Source organism: Populus euphratica, unplaced genomic scaffold (assembly GCF_000495115.2).
Source record: "Populus euphratica unplaced genomic scaffold, PopEup_1.0 scaffold324.1, whole genome shotgun sequence".
NCBI lineage: Eukaryota > Viridiplantae > Streptophyta > Magnoliopsida > Malpighiales > Salicaceae > Populus > Populus euphratica.
In genome coordinates, this window is record NW_011500211.1 from 8,248 (window position 1) to 30,634 (window position 22,387).

At 35.1% G+C, this 22,387-nt stretch overlaps 3 protein-coding genes and 1 long non-coding RNA gene across 6 annotated transcripts; 2 read left to right on the forward strand and 2 right to left on the reverse strand.

Annotated features, from left to right (window-relative positions):
• The first annotated feature begins 510 nt into the window (after nt 1-510).
• LOC105112108 (uncharacterized) lies at nt 511-19,420 on the forward strand. Its single transcript, XR_839701.1, has 3 exons — nt 511-521; nt 14,759-14,763; nt 19,336-19,420. It is a non-coding gene; the product is annotated as an uncharacterized LOC105112108 (long non-coding RNA).
• On the forward strand, nt 3,431-12,229 carry LOC105112107 (uncharacterized). Of its 3 annotated transcripts, XM_011007694.1 has the most exons (8): nt 3,431-3,635; nt 3,741-3,855; nt 4,250-6,144; nt 6,932-8,550; nt 9,496-9,626; nt 9,768-10,606; nt 10,746-10,858; nt 11,561-12,229. In XM_011007694.1, exons 1-8 carry the CDS (start codon nt 3,576-3,578, stop codon nt 11,862-11,864), a joined length of 5,076 nt encoding a protein of 1,691 aa, XP_011005996.1. In that variant the 5' UTR covers nt 3,431-3,575; the 3' UTR covers nt 11,865-12,229. The 3 variants fall into 3 exon arrangements, with proteins under 3 accessions (XP_011005996.1, XP_011005997.1, XP_011005998.1); XM_011007695.1 differs by lacking the exons at nt 10,746-10,858; nt 11,561-12,229 and having other exon boundaries at nt 9,768-10,421; nt 10,501-10,569; XM_011007696.1 differs by lacking the exons at nt 3,431-3,635; nt 3,741-3,855 and having other exon boundaries at nt 4,426-4,538; nt 4,823-6,144.
• Nucleotides 8,704-20,677, reverse strand: LOC105112105 (tetrahydrocannabinolic acid synthase-like). The gene is made up of 3 exons (XM_011007693.1): nt 19,356-20,677; nt 12,052-12,061; nt 8,704-8,980 (listed from the first exon to the last, which is right to left on the reverse strand). The coding sequence occupies exons 1-3, from the start codon at nt 20,527-20,529 to the stop codon at nt 8,938-8,940; spliced, it is 1,227 nt and encodes a 408-aa protein (XP_011005995.1). The 5' UTR covers nt 20,530-20,677; the 3' UTR covers nt 8,704-8,937.
• LOC105112104 (tetrahydrocannabinolic acid synthase-like) lies at nt 12,692-14,749 on the reverse strand. Its single transcript, XM_011007692.1, has one exon. It carries the CDS (start codon nt 14,589-14,591, stop codon nt 12,987-12,989), a length of 1,605 nt encoding a protein of 534 aa, XP_011005994.1. The 5' UTR covers nt 14,592-14,749; the 3' UTR covers nt 12,692-12,986.
• Nucleotides 20,678-22,387: the final 1,710 nt, after the last annotated feature.

The following is a 22,387-nucleotide window of genomic DNA, read 5'->3' on the forward strand; positions in this document are numbered from 1 at the left end:
GTAGATGACATGTCATCTGCTAACTCAGATTCCGACCATTATCGTGGAGGCTAGAAAATTAAACGTACATGTTTTTTATCTAAAAAACTGGTTTTCAACCCATTTTAACCGCATAATATTTTATAAATACCCTTTTAAAACTAAGAAAACCAATTTATCAACCTATTAAACCCAAAAACAATCTGAACCACCAAATCAAACTAGAAAAATTACATCCTTGAACTAAAATCAACTTTGTAAGCTACAATAAGACTTAAAACAAACAACATAAGACTCCTCATCTTGTGAAACTTGTTGACGCTAATTTTATCACCAACAAAGAGCTTTCCTTCTTTTTTTTGGGATTTGGTGGCTCCTCTTTCTCCCATTTATAAAAAATAATCTGAAAAATAAAAAAAATAAAGTTTGGTACAAAAATATATTTTTTAAAAATTAAAAGAACCGGTCATCTTATTAAAAAAAATTGAGCAATTAAAATGCACTTTACAAATAAATCTGAAAGCTACGCTTATATTACTCGAGTTTTTCACTTTAGTCCCTATTCTTTCGATTCAACTCTCCCCTCCTTAAAAAAACATGAAATTTAGTGCTATTTTTATGCTCAAAATGACTTAATTATGCAATGATAAAGTTCGAGTATCAAATTGAATTTTTTTAAAAAATATCACCACTAATCCACACTAATTTATAAGATAGTGAACAATGATTTTATGTTAATGAAAACTCTGTATATTTTAGTTTTTATTAATTATTTTCAAATTAAATGTGTAAATAACTTATCATATATTCCATCCCGCTTTTGATATTTACACACATCTAAATTATCAATTCTTAGAAAATTCATTTTACTATATAAGAGAATGTTATTTTGTAAGCTTTTTATTTCTAATAAGAGTTACTAGCTATTTCACAAACACTTCACCATGGGTTGTAGATTTCTTTTTTTTTTTAAAACCAAGTATACAGGCTATTTCAATATGTTTCTTTACACAAAAAGATTTAAAGTACAAATTGCAAAGCTCATCCAATCAAATAAAACAATAATTATCTATATAAATAAATAATTTTTTTTGTTAATAATAACTAAAAAAATGGATAAATTGAGAAATAGTTGTAAATCAAGATATTTGATTTCACAATATAAAAACATTTATCCATGTCTATTGAATTTATTTATTAAAATTAATAAAAGATAATTAAAATAGAAACTTATATAAAACTAAGTGAATATAATAAAATGATTTTTTTATGTAGGGCCAAACATATTATAAATATTATTTCAAAATGAATATTTTTTAATAAAATAAATCTTATTTGTATAAAATAAAAAAATTCTTCAAAAATTAAATACAAAACAAAATATTTTTTTAAATATCCTTTATCCAAGAAAGGTCTGCAAAACTCGTTGTTGAAGTCATGAGATTGGGATAATCAATAGAATGTTTTTTGAAGATAGAAACAAAATTAATTTTTTTTATAAAATCATTAAAAAATGAGGAAAAAATGATCCCTAACCATTCTAACTCTTAAAATTTATGGCTCATGTTATTAGATTGGAAGCATAATAAATAGAAAAATTATGAAGCCCAATCTTGGATAAATAAAATGTCGAATGATAAAATTAAAGAAAAAATAATCATACAAAAACCTATAATTAGAAAAATAAGAATGGAGATCGAAATAAAAAATGAATTAGAAGATATAAAAAAATTTAATTTGAAAAAAAAACTTTAACAAAAGGAAAGACAAATCAAAATAATAAGGGCTAAATTGAAAAAAAAAAACATAAACTTTGATTGAAGAGTGAAATTGAAAACTAATAAAATTTTAACAAAAGAGCCAAGAAAAAAAAATAAAAATCAAAAGAATAAAGTGAAAATTAAAAAACTAATATACGATAAATTGTAATTTAAAAACTAAATTGAAAACATAAAAAACTTCTTAAATGGTTAATGATAAAAATAAATAATTAAAAATATAAAACTGAAATTAAAAAAAATAAAGGAAAAGAAAAGAAAACAAACATGCTTTCTCTCTAGAAGAGAGAGAATAAAAGGTGAAAAAAAATAACCATCAATAACAAACCACCTATTATTTATTGTCTCATACCATGCTAAAAAAAATAAAAATAAGGTGGTGTCTTGAAAGACACATTAGAGCACAAGTTTTGGCTACTAGATAACATACACCATCTAAAAAATATGAATGCCTCTTGTACATTGATATGTGAAACTATAACTTTTAATTTAAAAATTAATTATTAAGTATAAAAAATTTAAAATATCTATTACGATTCTAGAATTCACTAAAAAACCTATTTAAAAAGATGAAATTATCATTGAGCATTTGCTTTTATTTTTTAAAATTCTAGTGGCAAGAAAGTTATTTTATTATTTTGTAAAAAACAAAAAGACAAACATATTCTTAACCAACAATTCAATAAATTTTTAATCATGAAATGTTAGAAAAATAAAAATAACTTTCAACAATTCATTTTTAATCATGAGATGAACAAGTAATTTAACTGTTAAAAAGCTAGAAAAATAAAAATAACTTTCAACAATTCTTGAATGATGATTTGAATATTTGGAAAAACCAAACCACCCTCCAAAGCCCTAATTTTTTTTCAAAGAATATTTTTTTTTTACTGTCACAATGAATACACACACTGTTTTCTACAATGATTAGCCTATGGGTTTTATTGTTTTTGTTAACCAGAATTTTCTTTCTATTATTGTATTTTATTTATGTCTCTCTTTAAAATCAAATCATATAATATTATTAATAATTGCTTTTGGAGTCACATAAAGTCTCTCTACCTATCACACGCATGTGAAGCGAAGATATCTTGATTTGTGCATAAGCTTGTTTACACTCGGAAAAAAAATTGAATGATTCAAGTTTTAATATAATAATAATACAAAAATTTAATTAATTCAATAAAATCCATCCCATCTTCAAAACATAAGCTTTAACTTTTTATTTTTATTTATTTTTAAATATCAACTTCAGGCTTACCCCCAGCTATGTCTAAAAATATATTTATCAATAATTACAGTTATATTTTAAAAATTATTATTAATATTATCAACACATCAAAATAATCTAAAAATACTAAAAAATATAAATATTAAAAACTCATCAAAATATCATCACATCAAAGCAATTTAAAAATACGAATAAAATATTATTTTTAAATTAAAAAATTAAAATTTTAAAAACTCAGACAACGTTAAATCGACGTTTACAATGAGGTGTGCAGGATCGAATATCAAATCAGAAACCAAAATAAACAAGAAAAAAGAAAAGCCCAAATGTTGGTTCTAATTTCCATTTTTGAGGAAGAGTCGGCCCATTTCGTCCCGTATCCGTATCCGTATCCACTTAGGTTTCTTATTTTTTCCCTCTTGTTTTTCTTAAATTACTAGGGTTTTTTCTTTTCTCGTCCATTTTTAGGGTTTTTCTATCCTCTCTGATTTATCACTCTAACTCAAAGTCAAATCAAGTCCCTTTATTTATTAATAATCCAACTAGCAATGCCTCATGAATTAGCGTTTGGTTTTTCTTGAAGAACCATGGCTGCTGATGTTTCAGTAAAGAAGGAAGCCACAGTGAATAATCCATGCTGCAAAGTGGTAAGTTATTGTTTTGTGGCATTTGATATTATAATATGGTTTTTTTTTCTGGTTTTTTGGATTTCCGATGATTAATGTTTTGTGGTTTTTTTTTTTCGAATTTAGTGGAAAGAGAAGTGTGGGAAGTTGGAAGAAGGAAGGAAGTGTTTGAGGCAAGCAGTTAAGCTTTTGACTGAACAAGCTGATAAGTTTCAAGCTGAGAATGTTAGTCTCAATAAAGGTAAAAGTTTCATTTTTTTTTGAAGAACCTGATTTGATGTAGTTGTTAGATATGTTGTTTTTTGAAAAATAATTAATGGAGTTTTTTTTTGTTCGATTTTCTTTTTAGATGATCTTGTTATAATATTGATTTGTTGGGTTGGCTTTTGATTTGAAGTTGAAATTTTGATAGCCCATTTTTCTATTTGGTTGAATATATCTATTTCACTTGTTATTTAGTACTGATGATAATGCCAAGTTTGTTAATTTGTGTAGAAGATGCGTGATGTTCGAATGAATGATTAGGAAAAGCCATGTTGGAAGCTACTTTTATTTGATACTGTATTGTACTACCTACCATGCAGGTATACTTTTTTGCATGTGGTATAGAAATATAAGTTAGTTTGTTTTTGCAGCTTGTGAGGAAGAGAGAGCGAAGGTGGAAGCTGCAAAAGAGGGGAGAGAAAAAGAAGCGGCTTTGAGAGTTAAATTGGAGAAGGAGATTTCTGCCCTCCAGTCTGAAGTATCCACCTTACATCAGAAGGGAAGTGCATTTCCAGAAGTTGAAAATACAGAGGTTAAGCTACTTCAAGATCAGTTTTTTAAAGGAGAGAAGGAAATCAGTAGGCTTAAGGAGCTTCTTGAGAGAGAGAGACTAAGAGCAGATTCTGAAAAGAAGAATGCTGAAGTGGAGAAGAAGAGTGCTGCAGAGGCATGGAAGCATGTAAAAGCTGAGAAAGAGGGGAAAGAGAAAGAAGCGGCTTTGAGAGTCTCTTTGGAAAATGAGATTTCTGCCCTAAAGTCTGAAATATCATCCTTACAGCAGAAGGGAAGTATGGTTGATGAAGACAAAAATGGGGAGGTTAAGCTTCTTCAAGATCAAGTTTCTAAAGGGGAGAAGGAAATCAATAGGCTCAAGGAGCTTCATGAGAGAGAGAAGACAAGGGCGGAATCTGAAAAGAAGAAGGCTGAGGTGGAGAGGAAGAGAGCTGCTGAAGCATGGCAACAAGTGAAAGCTGAAAAGGCTAAGGCTGAGGAAGAGAGGAAGCATGCTAGTAGTGAGTGGAAGAAGGCTGAGGAATATCGGCTTCAGTTGGAGACATTGACGAAAGAAGCTGAGCTAGCAAGATCAAAGTTGGCTTCTGAAACTTTGAAGTTTGAAGAGGCAAACAAGAAGTTCGAAGCAGAAAAAATCAAGGTGACCAAAGAGAAAAAGCATGCTGATTCAGAGATGGTGAAAGCAGAGGCAAATAGAAAGCTTGCAGAAGCAAACTGGAAGAAGCTCATGGAAGAGAAATCTCACACTGAAAACATTTGCAAGCAGTTGGAAGATGCGAGAAAAAGAATTGAGAAACCACAGAAGGCTGAGGAATATCAGCGTCAGTTAGAGTCCTTAAAAAAAGAAGCTGCTGAGTCAAAATCAAAATTGGTTGCTGAGACTCTGAAGCTTGAAGATGCAAACAAAATGTTAGAAGCAGAAAAAGCCAAGGTGCTGAAAGAGAGAAAACGTGCTGATTCAGTGGTGGCTAAAGCAAAGGAGCAAAGGAAACTTGCTGAAACAAATGGAAGGAAGGTCATAGAGGAAAAGTCTCGTGCTGATAATCTTTCTCGGCAGTTAGAAGATGCTAGAATAAAGATTGAGGAACTGGAGAAGGGGATAAATGGATTCATACAGTCCAAAAATATGGGTGGGACTTTTGATGATCAACCTGATGAAATCACGAATGGTGAAGATGCCACAAATAGGGATTCATTGGAAAATTTGAAGAACAATTCAGATCAATCAAAGCTGGTTTTGGAGTTCTTAAATTACAAGGAAGCAACCAAAAGGTTAGATATTGAGAAGCGAAAAGCTATTACTGAGAAAAAACATGCAGATTCAGAGATGGTGAAAGCGGAAAAGCTAAGAAACCTATCAAAAATGAATAGGAAGATAGCAGCAGAAGAAAAATCCCGTGCTGATCAGCTGTCTCGTCAGCTTCATGAAGATAAAATAAAGATTGAAGAATTGCAGAAGCAGATACAGGAACTCCAATCCTCCAAAAAAGTTGTTGTGGCTTCTTCAGTTTTACCTGACAAAGTTATGAATGTGGAAAAGACAAAACTGAAGTTCTTGGAAAAGCAAGTGAAGCTTGAAAAGATGCGATTAAAGCATGCCAAAGTAGTGGCTAAGATGGAAAAAAACCGTAATAGTTTTCTTCAGCAAGAACTAGCTCGCTTGAAGTTTGATTTTGGTCAAATGTTGTTTCGCCTTGATGTACTGGATAGATATTTCTCATCCAGCGATGGAGGTACAGAGAAAATGGAAAAGGTCAATCTCGCTTTTGAATCTCTTACAACCTATTCTTTTGAACTTTTAATTTGGAATACAAGACACTTGTTTTTATGACGGTGGCACTGCAATTTATTTTTGAAATGTAGCAAACAGGATTTGACATTCGTTACTAAGCTTCTGTTTGTTTTTTCTTAGATGCGCTTGGTTACCTGATGCCTCTTTAAAGACATTTTCTCTCAATACTATCTTTTTATTGAAGTTTATGATAGCTGTGGTCGATATTTTTTACAATTGAACAATATGTATTGGAATTGTCATATTCGTTAGAATATTCTTTCCTCACTCTTTGAATAGGAAACATGAGTTCTTCCTCTCTCTTCCTCTGCTTTCTTTCCCCTTCTTATTTATTTAGTTTACACAGAACACATTCATTCTCGATCATTTTGTAACATTCACTTTGTTTCTCATGTGGGAGTGTTAGTGCTAGCTATAAAACCATATTAGATTTGAATTTTTATCAGTTGAAGAAAAGCATGGTGTCTCCCATGTTTATTCGATGTTTTGAGTGAATAATTATGCATCTTTTCATGGCTTTTGTAGCACATTGATTAGCATTTCAAATGTTTAGTTTAGTAATTATTCCAATGTTTATTTTAATAATTATATTTATATCATTGGACTTGAGAACTTAAATCAGTGTTATTTTGTCCTTGCTTGTGCATTCATTGTTGTTTCTAATACATTTGTTCCATTCTATGTAATTAAAATCTGCACAAGCCTCGGCTAGTAGTTTGCTAACTGGATTGTTTGATGATCTTGGCAGTTTGGAAACCACGGAACCATGCAAAGGTCAAAGTTGAACAGAAAACTGTGTGCAGAAGAACAATGTCAGATGTTTTCTAATAATGAAAGTGAACTTCTGAAGCCTAGCTGCATGGCTTTGGCTGTCTCTGAACATCCCCCGCAAACACTTCACTGTACAGTTCCGTTGGTTTCTCCATCCAGTGGGAACTATGCTGCTTCCATCTCAGGTATTGATTCTAAATTGGAGTCTCTGCTTGGAGGCTCTAACCAAAAACTGTTACAGACTTCTGCAATAAATTCCAGTTCGGCATCTTTTTCTGATGGTCAGTTGGTCGGCTCACAGGAAGGGGGTCCATCTTTTCCCACTTCAAAGAACTTGGTAGAAGATAACTTTAGGGCGCAGACAACAATTTCTGGAATTTCTGATGAAGTCACTGAAGTACAGCACAATGAAAATCTTGCTGTGGTAGCTGACAATAGTGTTAGAAGTCCTCATAGCTTTGATGTGATTGGAAGAGTTAATAGCCATGGTAGGAAGAGGAGGATCCTTGATGCAGTTGAATCTGTTGAACTTCTGTATTCGGAGGGTAAGAAGCTGCACCTGCAGATGGAAGAGAAACTCTCTGCCTTGCATGGTATGTTAAACAGGCAAATTGAAAAACCACAGGAAGAAGCCAAATATGTAGAATCTAATATTCAAGGTGGTTCATATGGTAAGCATGGGAGGATTCATAAGAAAAGAAAGATATCTCATGAAGAGAATGTAATTGTCCACTGTTTATCTGGCATAGATCAGCCCGAGAAGACTGAAATAGCTGGGAAAGAGGTCCATGAAGATGCAAATGCCTGTGGATATATCTCCGCTACTGCCAATAATTTATTGGAAGCCTCAAAAGCATGCAGGGAAGGTTTTAGTTATTCTTTTGAAAGCAGCCCTGAAGGTATGGTAAGTTTTGAGGAAGTAGCCAATGGGGATTATATGAAATTGTTGGACTTGGATAACACTGCAGATGAGGAATGTTACAGGAGAGCAATGGAAATGCCTATGTCCCCAATTCTTCCTGAGATAGGGTCTTCAGGTGCTGAAATATCTGATAACATGGATAATTTTAAACCCTTGCTTGATGAAAGCTTCCCTGGAAGTTTACCTAATGGAAAGGAATCTCTAGTGCCTTCTTTCAGATTAGATGTCATTGATGCTGAAATTAGTTCCAAACAATTAAAAGACTGCTCCTTTGGAATTTCCTGTGCTGATGTACTTCATGAAAATGGAGGCCATGCAGATTCCCTTGATACATTAGGCAATAGAAGTGGCACCGGTAACGCTGTTGATGCTGGAAAAGCTTCTGATGGTCAGACCAGAGGTCCTGGATTGGGATTGGAGATTGAGATGCTGAATATACCAAGTTCTAGATATGAGGGCCTGAAGTTTCCAATTGAAGGTGAACCTGGTTCTAGACACGACAATATCCCTAAATACTGTGTGATGCATTCAGATATGAAGGACAGTATAAGCATGTCTAGAGTATTATCTGCGACTCGAACTTGTACGACTCGCTGTTCTTTGGACACTCAAGCAGTTTGTTTGGTTCAAAAGATCCTTTGTGCTCTAAAAATGGAAGAGAACAGTTTACCCAAGTAAGTAATGCATCTCTATTCAAGCATGTCATATCTGCAACGCTGTAGAGTTTTACATGAGTTTAATTCCCAAGTTAGTTAATAGAGATTGTGTGCCTGGTTCAGTGTTGTCAAAGGCAAAAGGCGTTTAAAGGCACTGAGTGAAACCAAGGCAATATGCTATAAATTAAAAAAAATTTATATTATATTATATTATATTATATAAATCTAAAATATATATCTTTCCAATTAAGATTAGATCATTAGAAAATCAAAGGGAAATATAAAATACCATAACATAGTCATATAAAGTTATATTTTTCACCCTTTAAACACAATAAGATAATTTATAGTAGTAAGTAGCCTGTTAGATTAAAAAGAAAAATTAAATATCATCAACATTATTCATTAATCTTCAAAAACATCTCCATCCATGCTTTCCTCTCCTTCACTTGAATCCTCCATATCCTCCATTTCATGATTATGATCGAAATCCTATCTCTCAAACTATAATGCACTTTTTTGGAAAAAAATTAAAGTATTAACTGTACAAATGTGTTGTTCTTCGCCTCCTACTGTTGAAAAAAGAAAGTGTGGTTGGTGTTTCTCTTTTAAGTGTCCTTCATTGTTGGTTCATCTTCCACTTTAATGATTTTTTTTATTTTTTTCACCCTAATCTTTGTTTTTTACAAAAATACCCCTAAGTTGTTTCTTGTGGTAAATTAAAAAAATAAAGAAAAATCCAACAGAAAGGGTAGAACTTCAAGCAGGTGCTAGCCTTAGTGCCACAAGGTGCTCACCTAGGTGGCTCCTCATTGAAATCCAACGTCTGAGGCTAATAAAGGTGCTGGGGCCTCCCCTTGCTTGGAGTGCCTAGGCGAGCGCCTCAACGCCTCTTGACAACACTGGCTTGGTTAGATTATAACATTGAATTTTTCTCCTTTGTTTTCTGTCTCCATCTTTCAGGGAGAAGGCTTGCACATTTTTCACGTTGCTGCTGCTGAATTTCTCTGCTTGCAATTGGGGGCAATTTGGCAGCTTTTCGGATCCGGACTTTCTTTTCTGCTTAGATTCTTTTGCCAAAGACATATTTGCAGGTATGTCTATTTGTTGTAATTTTTTTTCTTCTGATATTGACATGCTATAAATATTCTATTGTCCTTGCAATATATGATCTAGTATTTATTCTCTTAGGTTATTTTTTGTTGAGCCTAACTCTTGTGTTTTCTTGATTGCAGTTGTCTCTGATGTTGAGGCAAGAAACTTGTTTGCAGAGGTATGTTGTTTGGATGAACTGCTTGGCCTCATTGAAGAATTCCTCCTAGATGGGAAACTGATGATATATGTGGATCTATCTTCTGAATCATTGAGTGGATGCGATTCAATAATAGACATCCTTCTGGACGGTGTTAATATAAAATTTGCCTCCAAATCAGCTTCAGCTGACCTTTTAGTGGGTGGAAGTATCATACTAGCTTCAATATGTGCAGCAATTGACTGCACTGGATTTCTTTGTCAGGCTTCATACAGTCTTCTGCTGATGCACAAATGTGATACTGTTTTTGTACTTACTATACTACACATTTTTGCTTACCTGGCTGGAGAGAAGTTTTTCTTCCCGAGGGAGCACAATTTGACAATGACTGTGTTGAAATCAATAATAATGTTTCTTGAAGGGGGGGATTCACCAGATGCTTCAGCAGCTTCTAGTCCTACCAGGTACAATGGTGGAATGTTCCATCCATGTGCTAAATGCCCATTCTCAACAGATGCTGTTTCCATAGATACTGTTACATCAGTGCTCTTGGAAAAGCTTCAGAATTGTGCTGTTTCTGGAATCATGCATCATCCAATGAAGTCACCCAGCTTGTCAAATTCCAATGTACTATGCTGTAAGGATACAGCTAAACTGAGTTTAAATCAAGAAGAGGTTGATTCTGCCCTTGATATGAATTGTGATACATCCTGTAGTTTAAAAAAGTGTGTGATGCCTGCGAGATCAAATTATATCATGAATGAGACTTTGTGTGGCCTCAGTGATCTTCTATCTTTGGTTGAGTTGCTTGCTTGCAATATGGTATGTGGTTTCCCCTTTTGGTTTTGTATCAGTGTTTCCATTCGTGTACATCTTTTGTGTAAACTACTCAATTATGCATAGTCCTGAAAAGAAATGTGGCAAAGCCTTATGTTCACCTGTCTTTCTTGTCTATATGCAGAGCTGGGAGTGGACCTGTAGCAAAATTATACCTGAGCTGTTGGGAATGCTAGAAAAAACTGAGTTAGACAACTTTGCTGCTGCTGTAGTTATTCTCCTTGGTCAACTTGGAAGGTATGTTTAGCATGATCCGTTTTTTGTTTATGTTTATATATTATCTAGGCTAATTGGTTAAAAACGATCATCAACTTGTTTCACAGGACATTAGTCAACATTTTTTATTCTGATTTAGGTCCTGAACCAGAAATGTAGTCCTTGTGTCTTGTTTTCCATCCATTCATTAGCGCATGTGGTCACCTGATCACATACAAGTATGACACGTGTCTTGAGATACGTGTTATACTTCTGCATATTCACGGGACCACACTTGCTGTTGAAGTTGATGAAAGGACTACATTGCTGATCAAAAAATAGGCTTAGGACCTAAATCAGAATAAAAAAAGGTTAGGGACTAATCTCCTGTTGATCAAAAGTTCAGGGTAGCTTTTAACCAATTAGCCTATTATTAGTTACTGTCATATCTTGAAAAGCTGTTTACCTTTGAATATTAATGGGTGATCCATTACCATGATATGAATATGCATCGAGGAAGTTAGAAATGTGAAGTTAATTGAAATATATATATATAGCACTCCAAAAATTTAGATTTGTCTTTTAGGACAGAATAAATTTTGTTTCTCATGTTATGGATTACTAATTACTCTTTTAGCAAACCTACTTGGTGACATTTTCTTCATTTATCTTGGACAGTACAAAATTCGATTTTTGTCTTGCATTACTAATTACTGGATGATTTAATCTACCATGTTGATTCAGGCTCGGAGTTTCAGCTTTTGGCTATGAAGATAATGGAGTAGAAAACTTGAGGTGTAAATTGTCTGGTTTTCTTTCACGGGATGCTACCATCAGAATGGCTCTTCCTGTTCAAATTGCTTTGGCCACTGCTTTGCTAGGTCTACTTTCTCTTGATTTTGAGAAGCTTATCCGGAGCAATTCTTGCCTCACAGCAATGTCACGTCAATCCGTTTCCATTGATCATATAAGAAGCTGGTTTTCTTCACTGACCAAGGAGCAGCAAGCATTGTCACTCAGCCTCTTACCATCTTCTGATGTCCGCTGAGACAATTGCATAGTTACAATTAGAATATATTACCATCTTCAACAATACTCTTCAAGTTTGATGCGGGAGTTTCTCAATAGCGAGTGGTTATCAATTTGTAATATTGCTGAAACTAAAAAAATGTTGAAATTTTTTTGGGATTCACTTTTTTAGTAGGCTTTCCATTCTGAGATGGAATTCTCCATACAACAAGTTTTGTCCTTTTTTTGAGTTCTGAGTCGGCAGAAGCTAGCGACACAAATTTTGAGATGTAGCTCGTGGTGAAAGCCTTTCTGTATGAGTCCTATCTCTTACCTTCAATAACTTTGTAAATTTTTTGAAGCACCTTCTGTAGCATTTTGCCCGAGCTTGCATGATTTGATTAACGAACCATTTCAATTTACAATTTACATTTTTAGGTAAAAGAATATAAGATGAGCATAGGCATTCTATATGAAACACAGATCTTCATGAAGAATTCTTTTGTGCGTCAAATTTTTTTCTCAGCGGTTCCTTGTCCTGCCATTTTATATGTTTACTTCGTTGGCTTAGTTGCACAGGTGATAGTGGAGCATGCTGTGCTTTTATAATCCTGTAAAAATCCTCAATTGTCCTGTTACGATAGCACAATTCATGCTCATATTGAGGATGTTGCTGCTTGCAAGGCCAATGTTCAGTTATAAGGCTTATAGTCTCTTCTTACATGACCTAGGCATAGCCCGGCCAAGAATATCTGGGTGCGGGTTCTGAATAGTGCGTGTCTTTGCAATTGTGACATTGCTCCCAAGTGCTGTATCAAGAAATTACTGCCACTGCGAGGTTAGTCTCATTCCTCTGTTCCTTTTTGGTCTTGGACGTAATGTAGTTGAAAGTTGTAATTTCTGTGGGTATTATTAGGAAATTGATCCACTTGATGCTACTACTTCGCTCTCTGCACTCAGCAGTTAGTTTGCTGCTGGATTCTAACTAAATAGTTAAATTTTACTAGGTGATCTGTCACAAGTAAAATTTATAGGAGGGATTATTGCCCCCTTATTGGTTCCCTGTTTTGAACCTAAAGCCTGTGGAGCCGATTAAAAAGGGCCTTGCATTCACAAGGAACACATTACACATTATTTCTTTTTCTTTGCACTGCCTTCTCCTTTATGTATGGATGCTTGGAATACTTTGTTCGCTTCTGAAGAAATTGTCAGAGTCAACCTTGCTTTTCACCTGAACCAATCTCTTGAAATTGCCCTTGAAGTACTTCATACCCCAAGCCTTAGCCTCAGAATAACTTGTGTTTGCATGCTTGTTAGTGCCTAAGTCAAGATCTCTATAATTAAGATACGCAGCCCTTGGGGATTTGGAAACATATGGTTTCATGTACCTATATAGCATCTGGATCCAACTTACATGCTTGTGTGTTGCTCTAGCCTCATCCTCATCCCACTTCACCAGGTATTGAATGTTGTACAAATTTCCTTCCCTGTGAGGGAAAGGAATATGAGATTCTGGAATCTCATTCATTCTCCCACCGAAAGGGTCCATAATCATGAACACTAGCCCTTCCTCTAAGAACCGTTCCCATATTCCTTCAAGTCCAAATTCAGGTATGGGTTCTGTTACAAAGTCAGATTTTGCCTTGAATTTGGCTTTGTATAGTTGAGTCTTGTCAAGTAAGACCTCCAAAGGGCTTCCCTTCTGAAATCCAGCAAAATAGACAGTAGACTCAATCCAACTCATTTCTGTGCAATTTTCAGGTACCAATCCCAACTCAGGGAAACTTTCATTCATCAAGGTGATTAGTCTGTCAATGCTTCCAAGAAACAGTGAGTTGAAGGAAGCTTCCACTGTCTTCTTGTTTGAAGTACTTTCTCCTCCAACATTCTGAATGACGATTCTGATGAAGAGATCTTCGTGTAGTTTACCTGCAATGTATTGCCACCTATGGACAAGCTTGGTGGCACCTTGTTCAATAGTTTTTGGCACAGTGAATACAGTCACAGTTGGTGGAACCCGAATCAGCTTGATCTTCCATGACAGTATGATTCCAAAGCTTGCTCCACCACCCCCTCGAATAGCCCAAAACAAGTCTTCTCCCATTCCTTGTCTATCAAGAATCCTCCCATTTACATCAATCAAGTAAGCATCAATGACATTATCTGCAGCAAGGCCATATTTCCTTAACAAGATACCAAACCCACCTCCAGTAACGTGTCCACCAACGCCCACAGTAGGGCATAATCCTGCTGGGAATCCATGAACTCTGCTTTTCTTTGCAATAGCATAATAAAGCTCACCAAGTGTTGCACCAGTTTGAACCCATGCTGTTTCATCTTCAATATCCATCTCAATCCCTCTAAGATTGACAAGATCAATGATGATGAATGGTGTCTTGCATAGAAAAGATAAACCTTCATAGTCATGGCCACCGCTTCGAACTCTGACTTGTAACCCTTGCTTCTTGCTACAAAGAATTACTGCCTGGATTTCAGACTCATGAAATGGAGTAATGATGAGTTGCGGCTTTGATGTGGAGTTCAACCATCTCAAATTTTGTTTAGATGATTGCAAGATATATGAATACAAAGGGGATTGAGGAGTGAATATGGTTTGAAAGGATTTAGTATAGGAATTGAACTCAGTTGACATGCATTGAATGAAGTTTTCATGGATTTTACTACTACAAGTTGCCCATGAAACTGAAAGCAAAAGAGAAACAAGAACAATGTGATTCATTTTTCCTTCTACTTCTGGGGTTACCATCTTGGGTATTTATGTTTTGTATTTGACTGTCAACTAGGGATATTGTGAGAGGCCGTTTGTTACTAGCAAATATTTACATGAAGACACCATTGATACCCTAATTAGAGATTTCAGGCTCTCCATATCAACTGCATTTTGTCATTTTTATTTCGTTCGGCAATTAGCAGGGACTGTTGTTATGTTCACATGCATTGTGGAGAAGGTGTTTGTCTATACGACAAGGGCCATCACCCCAATTTTTCTCAATATTATCGTTCCATTATACACTGATCTTAGCATGAGTGGGACATTTAAGACATGAAAAGGGCCCGCCTTCGATTATATCAAAGCTTGTTTGAAAATACTTTTTTTAGTTTAAATCCTCTAAATAAAAATTCTTGAAGGTTGGAGTTTAGAACATCTTTCAAATTTATTAATTTTTAAGGATGATCCAGTGCTTAAGCAAGTATGCTCCCTTCTTTGATTTTCAAGTCTGGGATTCTTACACATGTAAGAAGTCATGCTCTCGTATATGTACCTTATCCAATTTGATGACCTGACTTGACCAAACTGTATGCTGTACAGTATAGCTTCTCTATATGGTAATGAAGTTTCTGATTCTGATATTTCCTCCATTCTTCCGTCCCTGATTAATACCGGCTTCTCTTCTTGCTTCTTCCAAACACCAGTTCCTTAACTTTTTCAAAAGAGTTCTGCTTTAGAGGGTGCTCATTAAAATCTGCTATATTTACAAGGGCTTCTATAGTTTCCTCTTTAGGGTACCCTGAAAAGTAAAGAATAGACTCAATCCAGCTCATTTCAGTACAATCTATGCTCTTAAGCCCAAGTCAAGGAAAACATTATTCAAGAAGGTGATCAATTCTTCCAAGAAACAAAGAGAGTGCTTAAAAGTAGCATGGATTGTTCTGTTCCCTTTCCTTGTATCTCCAACAGCTTCTGTAATAACCCTAATGAACAAATTTTCTTCAAGATTTGGCCCCATATGTTCCACTTGTGAACAAGCCTAGTCGCTCCTTGCTCTAGTGTCTTGCCAAACAGTAAAGTTGTTGGAGCATGAGGAAGGTCACCTTCCAGGGAAGGATAACCCCAAAACTTGCTCCCCCACCTCCTCTAATAGCCCATTACAGATCCTCTCCCATTGATTTTCTATCAAGAACTCTTCCATTCACATCAACTATCTGAGCATCAAGAATATGGTCAGAAGCTAGGCCATATTTTCTCAACATGGTACCGAACCCACCTCCACACAAATGCCCACCAACACCAACTGCAGCACAAATTCCTGCCGGAAGTCCATGCACAGGATTTTTCTCAGCAACCCAATAATACAATTCACAAACTGTCGCCCCAGCATCAGCCCCAGCACTGTTATCTTGCAAGGCGTTCGTGCCTTGTATGTTGGTTTAGCTTATTGAAGAAACGCCTACAAAATCATATGTTTTGACACTCCAATGCCAGAATATATAAAATAAAGTTCAAGGTTTGACAATAATTGGCAGCTGGTAGCCTATTGTAGACAATAATTTGACAATATAAAGATCAAATATAATACTAGTCATATTTATTCTCATCTGGACATATTAGTATAAAGTCCAACAAGATTTTCAATGCCACTGTTTAACATCCCCTATCGATTTCAGTTTAGTCAATTACTTCACCAAATGGGTTAGAAAGAAGAGATCACAAGCAAGCTTGTTTTTGAAATGAACAATAAAATGTGAAATTGGGCAACAAGGCAGGGATTTCTTTCTGTCAAATTGCTAAATAACTTCAAAACATTGGTTCAATCAGAATACAAGATGGAAATTGAACATGCGTGTAAAAAAATATATAATAGCTTAATGTCTTTCCAATTCTTCATCTCATGTGAAATGGAAGAGGTGGGATGCTCTGCTCATACCAGAAGAAGTTGTCAGGATCAACTTTGGCCTTCACAAATGCCAATCTATGGAAGTTATTCTTGAAGCACTTGAGACCCCAGGAAGTACCTGCTTCTGTGAAGCTTGTGTTAGTCCTCTTGTTTATGCCCAAATCAAGATCCCTGTAATTGACACATGTTTCCCTTGGATGCTTGGAAACATAAGGTTGCATGTGCTTGGAAACATAAGGTTGCATGTACTTGTAAACCTTCCTAGTCCAATCTACATGCTTTGCAACATTTTCCTTTACATCTTGCCAATTGGCCGAGTACAAAATCATGAACCGGATACCTTTTTTACGAGGGAAAGGAATCTGAGACTCAGAAATTTAACTCATCTTTCCACCATAAGGAGTAAATGCTACTGTAGGAAGCTTTTCTTGAAGTATAACATCCCATAACCCTTCAAGTGCAGTTTCAGGTAAGGGTTCTTTATTTATTCTTGACCAGAAGATGAAGGGCTTAAAGAAGCATACCACTGGTTGGCGTGATAGAATATTTTGTTCTGGAGAGAAGTTGATTCTTCAAGATCTTTAGAGGTAATTGGAGTTTGTTAGCTCTTTACCCTGTGTGCGTTTTCTATGAAGCAGATTTTGAGGATTCAAGTGTTTCCTGTAGTTTGAGAAGATGTTGTTCAGATAATTTTCTTGAATCACGTTTCTAATTGAGGGTGCTAATTTGATAGAATTCCTGATATTGGCAGGCCATGCTCATCCTCATGAGTATTATTTCCAGCTTCATCTTTCAAGGGATTTTCAACATGTTTTTAATTTTGTTAGCCGGCACTGTTGACTATTTTTAAAGAAGGATATCATATTCCCTTGAAAGCCCCCCTGCTTTTGTGACATATGTTCTGTTCTCGATTGCTTTCTTTTGGTTTTATGGCTTTATTGCTTTATCCCAACAGGCCCTCATTGAAATTTTATCATTGCTTTTTATAGGCTTCATGTTGCTTATCAAAAAAAAAAAAAAAACATTGAACTATAAGAGGAATTCAATTATGCAATGCGAGCAATGTCATCCTTGTATTGGATTAATATTATTTTTTGTAATAAAAAAAGAGCATTTGATTATAAAAAAAAAGAGTATTTTTTTTCTAAGATATTATAGAGAGCAATCCAATTCTTTGTGCAATCGGTATCACAATTCTTAATTTTCAATAATGTTGTTTTGGCTCAAATAAATTTCTTCTTTGAAGTTACTTTCTCGTATGGTATTTGGGTAAACTCAAAACTAAAGATCCTTTATAGATGGCAAGAAATAAAAATCATGAGGTTTCTGACTTCTTAATTTTGTTCATCAAGAGGTTTATTGGATTTGAGTTTACACGTTAATGATTGTAACATTTTTCCATTACATAATAAAAAAAAATAATCTACAATGAATTTGTCAATTGAAGCAAGCTATTACATACATACATAACCATTAGAGTACACGTTCTTGCATGTCGTTTACTTTTTTCCATTAAAGTACACATGCGTGTCGTTTACCTTTTTCCTTATAATTTTTTTTTTTAAATCAGTAAATTAATTAAAAAAAGAGGCCATCCAGGTAGTGGCCGAAAAAATACAAAGTGTTATAATGCGTCACTCACCGGTCTGCCACTGGCATAACTTCACCAACTATCAAATTTAGCATTCATAATAATTGTAAATGAAAGCAAAATTCAAATTCATGGAGGCAGGAGGTTTTTGACACCAAAATTGAGGAGAAATGGACACAAAACAGTCTGAAAAAAGAGGTTCAGTATTCTATCAAGAACTCTTCCATTCACATCATATTTGCATCAAGAATATGTTCAGAAGCTAGGCTATATTTTCTCAACATGGTACCGAACCCACCTCCACACAAATGCCCACCAACACCAACTGCAGCACAAATTCCTGCCGGAAGTCCATGCACACACTGTCGCCCCAGCACCAACCCCAGCACTGTTAGCTTGCAAGGCGTTCGTGCCTTGTATATTGGTTTAACTTATTGAAGAAACGCCTACAAAATCATATGTTTTGACACTCCAATGCCAGAATATATAAAATAAAGCTCGAAGTTTGACAATAATTGGCAGCTGGTAGCTTATTGTAGACAATAATTTGACAATATAAAGATCAAATATAAAACTAATCATATTTATTCTTATCTGGACATATTAGTATGAAGTCCAACAAGATTTTCAATGCCATTTAACATCCCCTATCGATTTCAGTTTAGTCAACTACTTTACCAAATGGATTAGAAAGAAGGGATAACAAGCAAGATTATTTTTGAAATGAACAATAAAATATGAAATTGGGCAACAAGGCAGGGATTTCTTTCTGTCAAATTGCCAAGTAACTTCAAAACATTGGTTCAATCAGAATACAACATGGAAATTGAACATGCGAGTAAAAAAAATATGCTTAATATCTCTCCAACTCTTCATCTCATGTGAAATGGAAGAGGTGGGATGCTCTGCTCTTGCCAGAAGAAGTTGTCAGGATCAGCTTTGGCCTTCACAAATGCCAATCTGTGGAAGTTATTCTTGAAGTACTTAAGACCCCAGGAAGTACCTGCTTCTGTAAAGCTTGTGTTAGTCCTCTTGTTTATGCCCAAATCAAGATCCCTATAATTGATATATGCTTCCCTTGGATGCTTGGAAACATAAGGTTGCATGTACTTGTAAACCTTCCTAGTCCAATCTACATGCTTTGCAACATTTTCCTTTGCATCTTGCCAATTGGCCGAGTACAAAATCATGAACCGGATACCTTTTTTACGAGGGAAAGGAATCTGAGACTCAGAAATTTCACTCATCTTTCCACCATAAGGAGTAAATGCTACTGTAGGAAGCTCTTCTTCCATTATAATATCCCATAACCCTTCAAGTGCAGTTTCAGGTAAGGGTTCTTTGGCGTAGTCCGACTTGGCTTTGAAGAATAGCTTGACTATATTCCTCCGTTGAAGTAAAACTTCAGGAGGAGTATTATTTGGGAAGAAAGCAAGGTACACGGTAGAATTGATCCAGTCTGTTTCAATACAATCCTGTCGGGGCAAACCTAATTCAGGGAAGCTGTGGTGCATTATCTGAAGAAGTCTGGTGGCATCACCAAGAAACAAGGCATTGTAAGTGGTAGCAATAGTTCTTTTAGCTTGGGAGGTGACGTTAGCTGTCTGAATGAGTACTCTGATGAAAAGATCCTCGTCTAGTTTATCAGCAATTTCTTGCCATCTATAAAGGATCTTCGTTGCACCTTGTTCTAAAGTCTTAGTAACTGTAAATACTGTCACCGTTGATGGTACAGAAACCAATTTTAACTTCCAGGCGGTGACGATTCCGAAGCTGCCCCCTGCACCTCCTCTGATGGCCCAAAAAAGATCTTCGCCCATGGATTTTCGGTCAAGAAGTCTTCCATGAACATCAATTATATGTGCATCAACGACATTATCTGCTCCAAGGCCATATTTTCGCAGCATGGCACCATATGCACCTCCTGAAATGTGCCCCCCCATACCTAAACTTGAGCAAGTACCAGCTGGGAAGCCATGAGTTTTGCTTTTCTCAGAAATTCTGTAGTAAAGTTCACCATTCGTGGCACCCACCTGAACCCACGCACTGTTATCTTCAATATCAACGCTAATGGATCGGAACTTCGCAAGGTCGACAACTATGTAAGGTCTCGCAATATCAGATACATAAGAGAGTCCCTCATAGTCATGGCCTCCACTACGGACTCTAAGGTGAATCTCAAGCTTCTTTGAGCAAATAACCGCAGCTTGGATGTGAGATTCTTTCAAAGGAGTGAAGATTAACTCAGGTTTCGGTACTGAAGGCAGCGTAAACCTGAGGTTTTGAGCAGTAGAGAGTAAAATACTAGTGAATGATGAGTTGTTTGGAGCATACAAGACAGTGGAGAAAGGAAAGGATGATTCAGAATTTCTTGAGAGACATTTTAGAAACCTATCCTGAAGATGAAGTGAAACTACAAATGGAGTTAGGAGGAGGATCAGGAGCATCGAAAGAATGGAAGATCTTGAAGACACCATTTTCCTGATTTTCTAGCTGTTTCAAGATTGTTGCTCACAAAGTTTTCTTATAGTGGTGCTGTGAAATTTGAGCCGGAAGTTGAGTTATCTTGTCCTAGATGATTTTGTCCATTCAGAACTTGACTTTTGGATTATGAATCTGAATGATCAATATTTTCAGCAATCTCAAATTTTTTCAACCAGGCGTATTTAACCACTATCAAATTTTTGTAATTTACCTACAGAAAATTCTCTACTGTTAACATTCATAAGATTCATACCAACAACATTTGACTTTTGAAATAAGAAACTTCTGCATGATTGAAATGGTCAACATCTGATGTTTATATTGAAGAGAAAACAAAATTTTCTAATTGTAGATGCAGCAGAACATATCTTTATTGAATTTTAATATGTTTATTTATATAATAAAAAAACAGAATTTCAAGATATTCTCCAAGCATATATGATTTTCTGTTATATAGAATAAAAGATAGCCATTAGAATTAGAATAGCAACAATAAATAAACTCTGATAGTGTAAACAAACTCAGATTTTGTTAAGATTTTATTTTGTTTCTAGAGTTATTCTTGGTCAACAATTTCCCTTCTTGACTTTGAAGCTGTAAATTCTCAAATTTTGTCTCAAATACTCAAACTAGAGTTTGAGAAGTGCTTTTGTTAACATGTTTATATGTTGTTCTAATAATAATGTTCTTATGATGTCTCAAATAATGGTTCAAACTGAATTTTATCAGATTATATACTTGACAAACTTGCAAAATTTGAGATAACATGTTTCAATAATAATGTTATTATGATATGGTTTTAGGCAATTTTTTGATTTTATTGCTTTGACAATGTGTATGCACCTTTAACCTCTGTCACATATTGAACTGTAAGAGGAATTCATTACAGTTCAATTATGCGATGCTAGCAGTATCATCCTCATTTTATATTGAATTAATATTATTTTTTATAATAAAAAAGAGAATTTAATTATAAAAGAAAGAGTATTTTTTTTCTAAGATATTATTGAGAGCGAATCCAATTCTTTGTGCAATAGGTATCACAATTGTTAATTTTCAATAATGTTATTCTGGCTTAAATCGGGAGGTTTCTGACTTCTTAATTTTGTTTGTCAAGAGGTTTATTGGATTTGAGTATACACAATGATTGTAACTTTTTTGCATTACATAATAAGATCAAAATAATCTAGAATGAATTTGTCAATCGAAGCAAGCTATTACATACTTACATAACCATCAGAGTACACATACTTGCGTGTCGTGTACTTTTTTCCTTTTAATTTTTTAATTTTTTTAAATCACTAAATTAATTAAAAAAAGAGGCCATCAAGGTAGCAGCCAAAAAAATACAAGGTGTTATAATGCGTCACTCATCCGTCTGCCATTGGCATAACTTCACCAACTCTCAAATATTGCATTCATAATAATTGTAAATGACAGCAAAATTCAAATTTATGGAGGCAGGGGGTTTTTGACGCCAAAATTGAGGAGAAATGGACAAAAAACAGTAGTCTAAAAAAAAGAGGTTCAGTTTTCTATCAAGAACTCTTCCATTCACAGCAAATTTGTGAGCATCAGGAATATGGTCAGAAGCTAGGCCATATTTTCTCAACATGGTACCGAACCCGCCTCCACACAAATGCCCACCAACACCAACTGCAGGACAAATTCCTGCCGGAAGTCCATGCACACACTGTCGCCCCAGCACCAACCCCAGCACTGTTAGCTTGCAAGGCGTTCGTGCCTTGTATATTGGTTTAACTTATTGAAGAACTATATATATTTGCGCGCCCGCGCTGTAAACCATGCATTGATTTAAGATTCGAAGGAATGGAAGAAGTTGAGCGCACT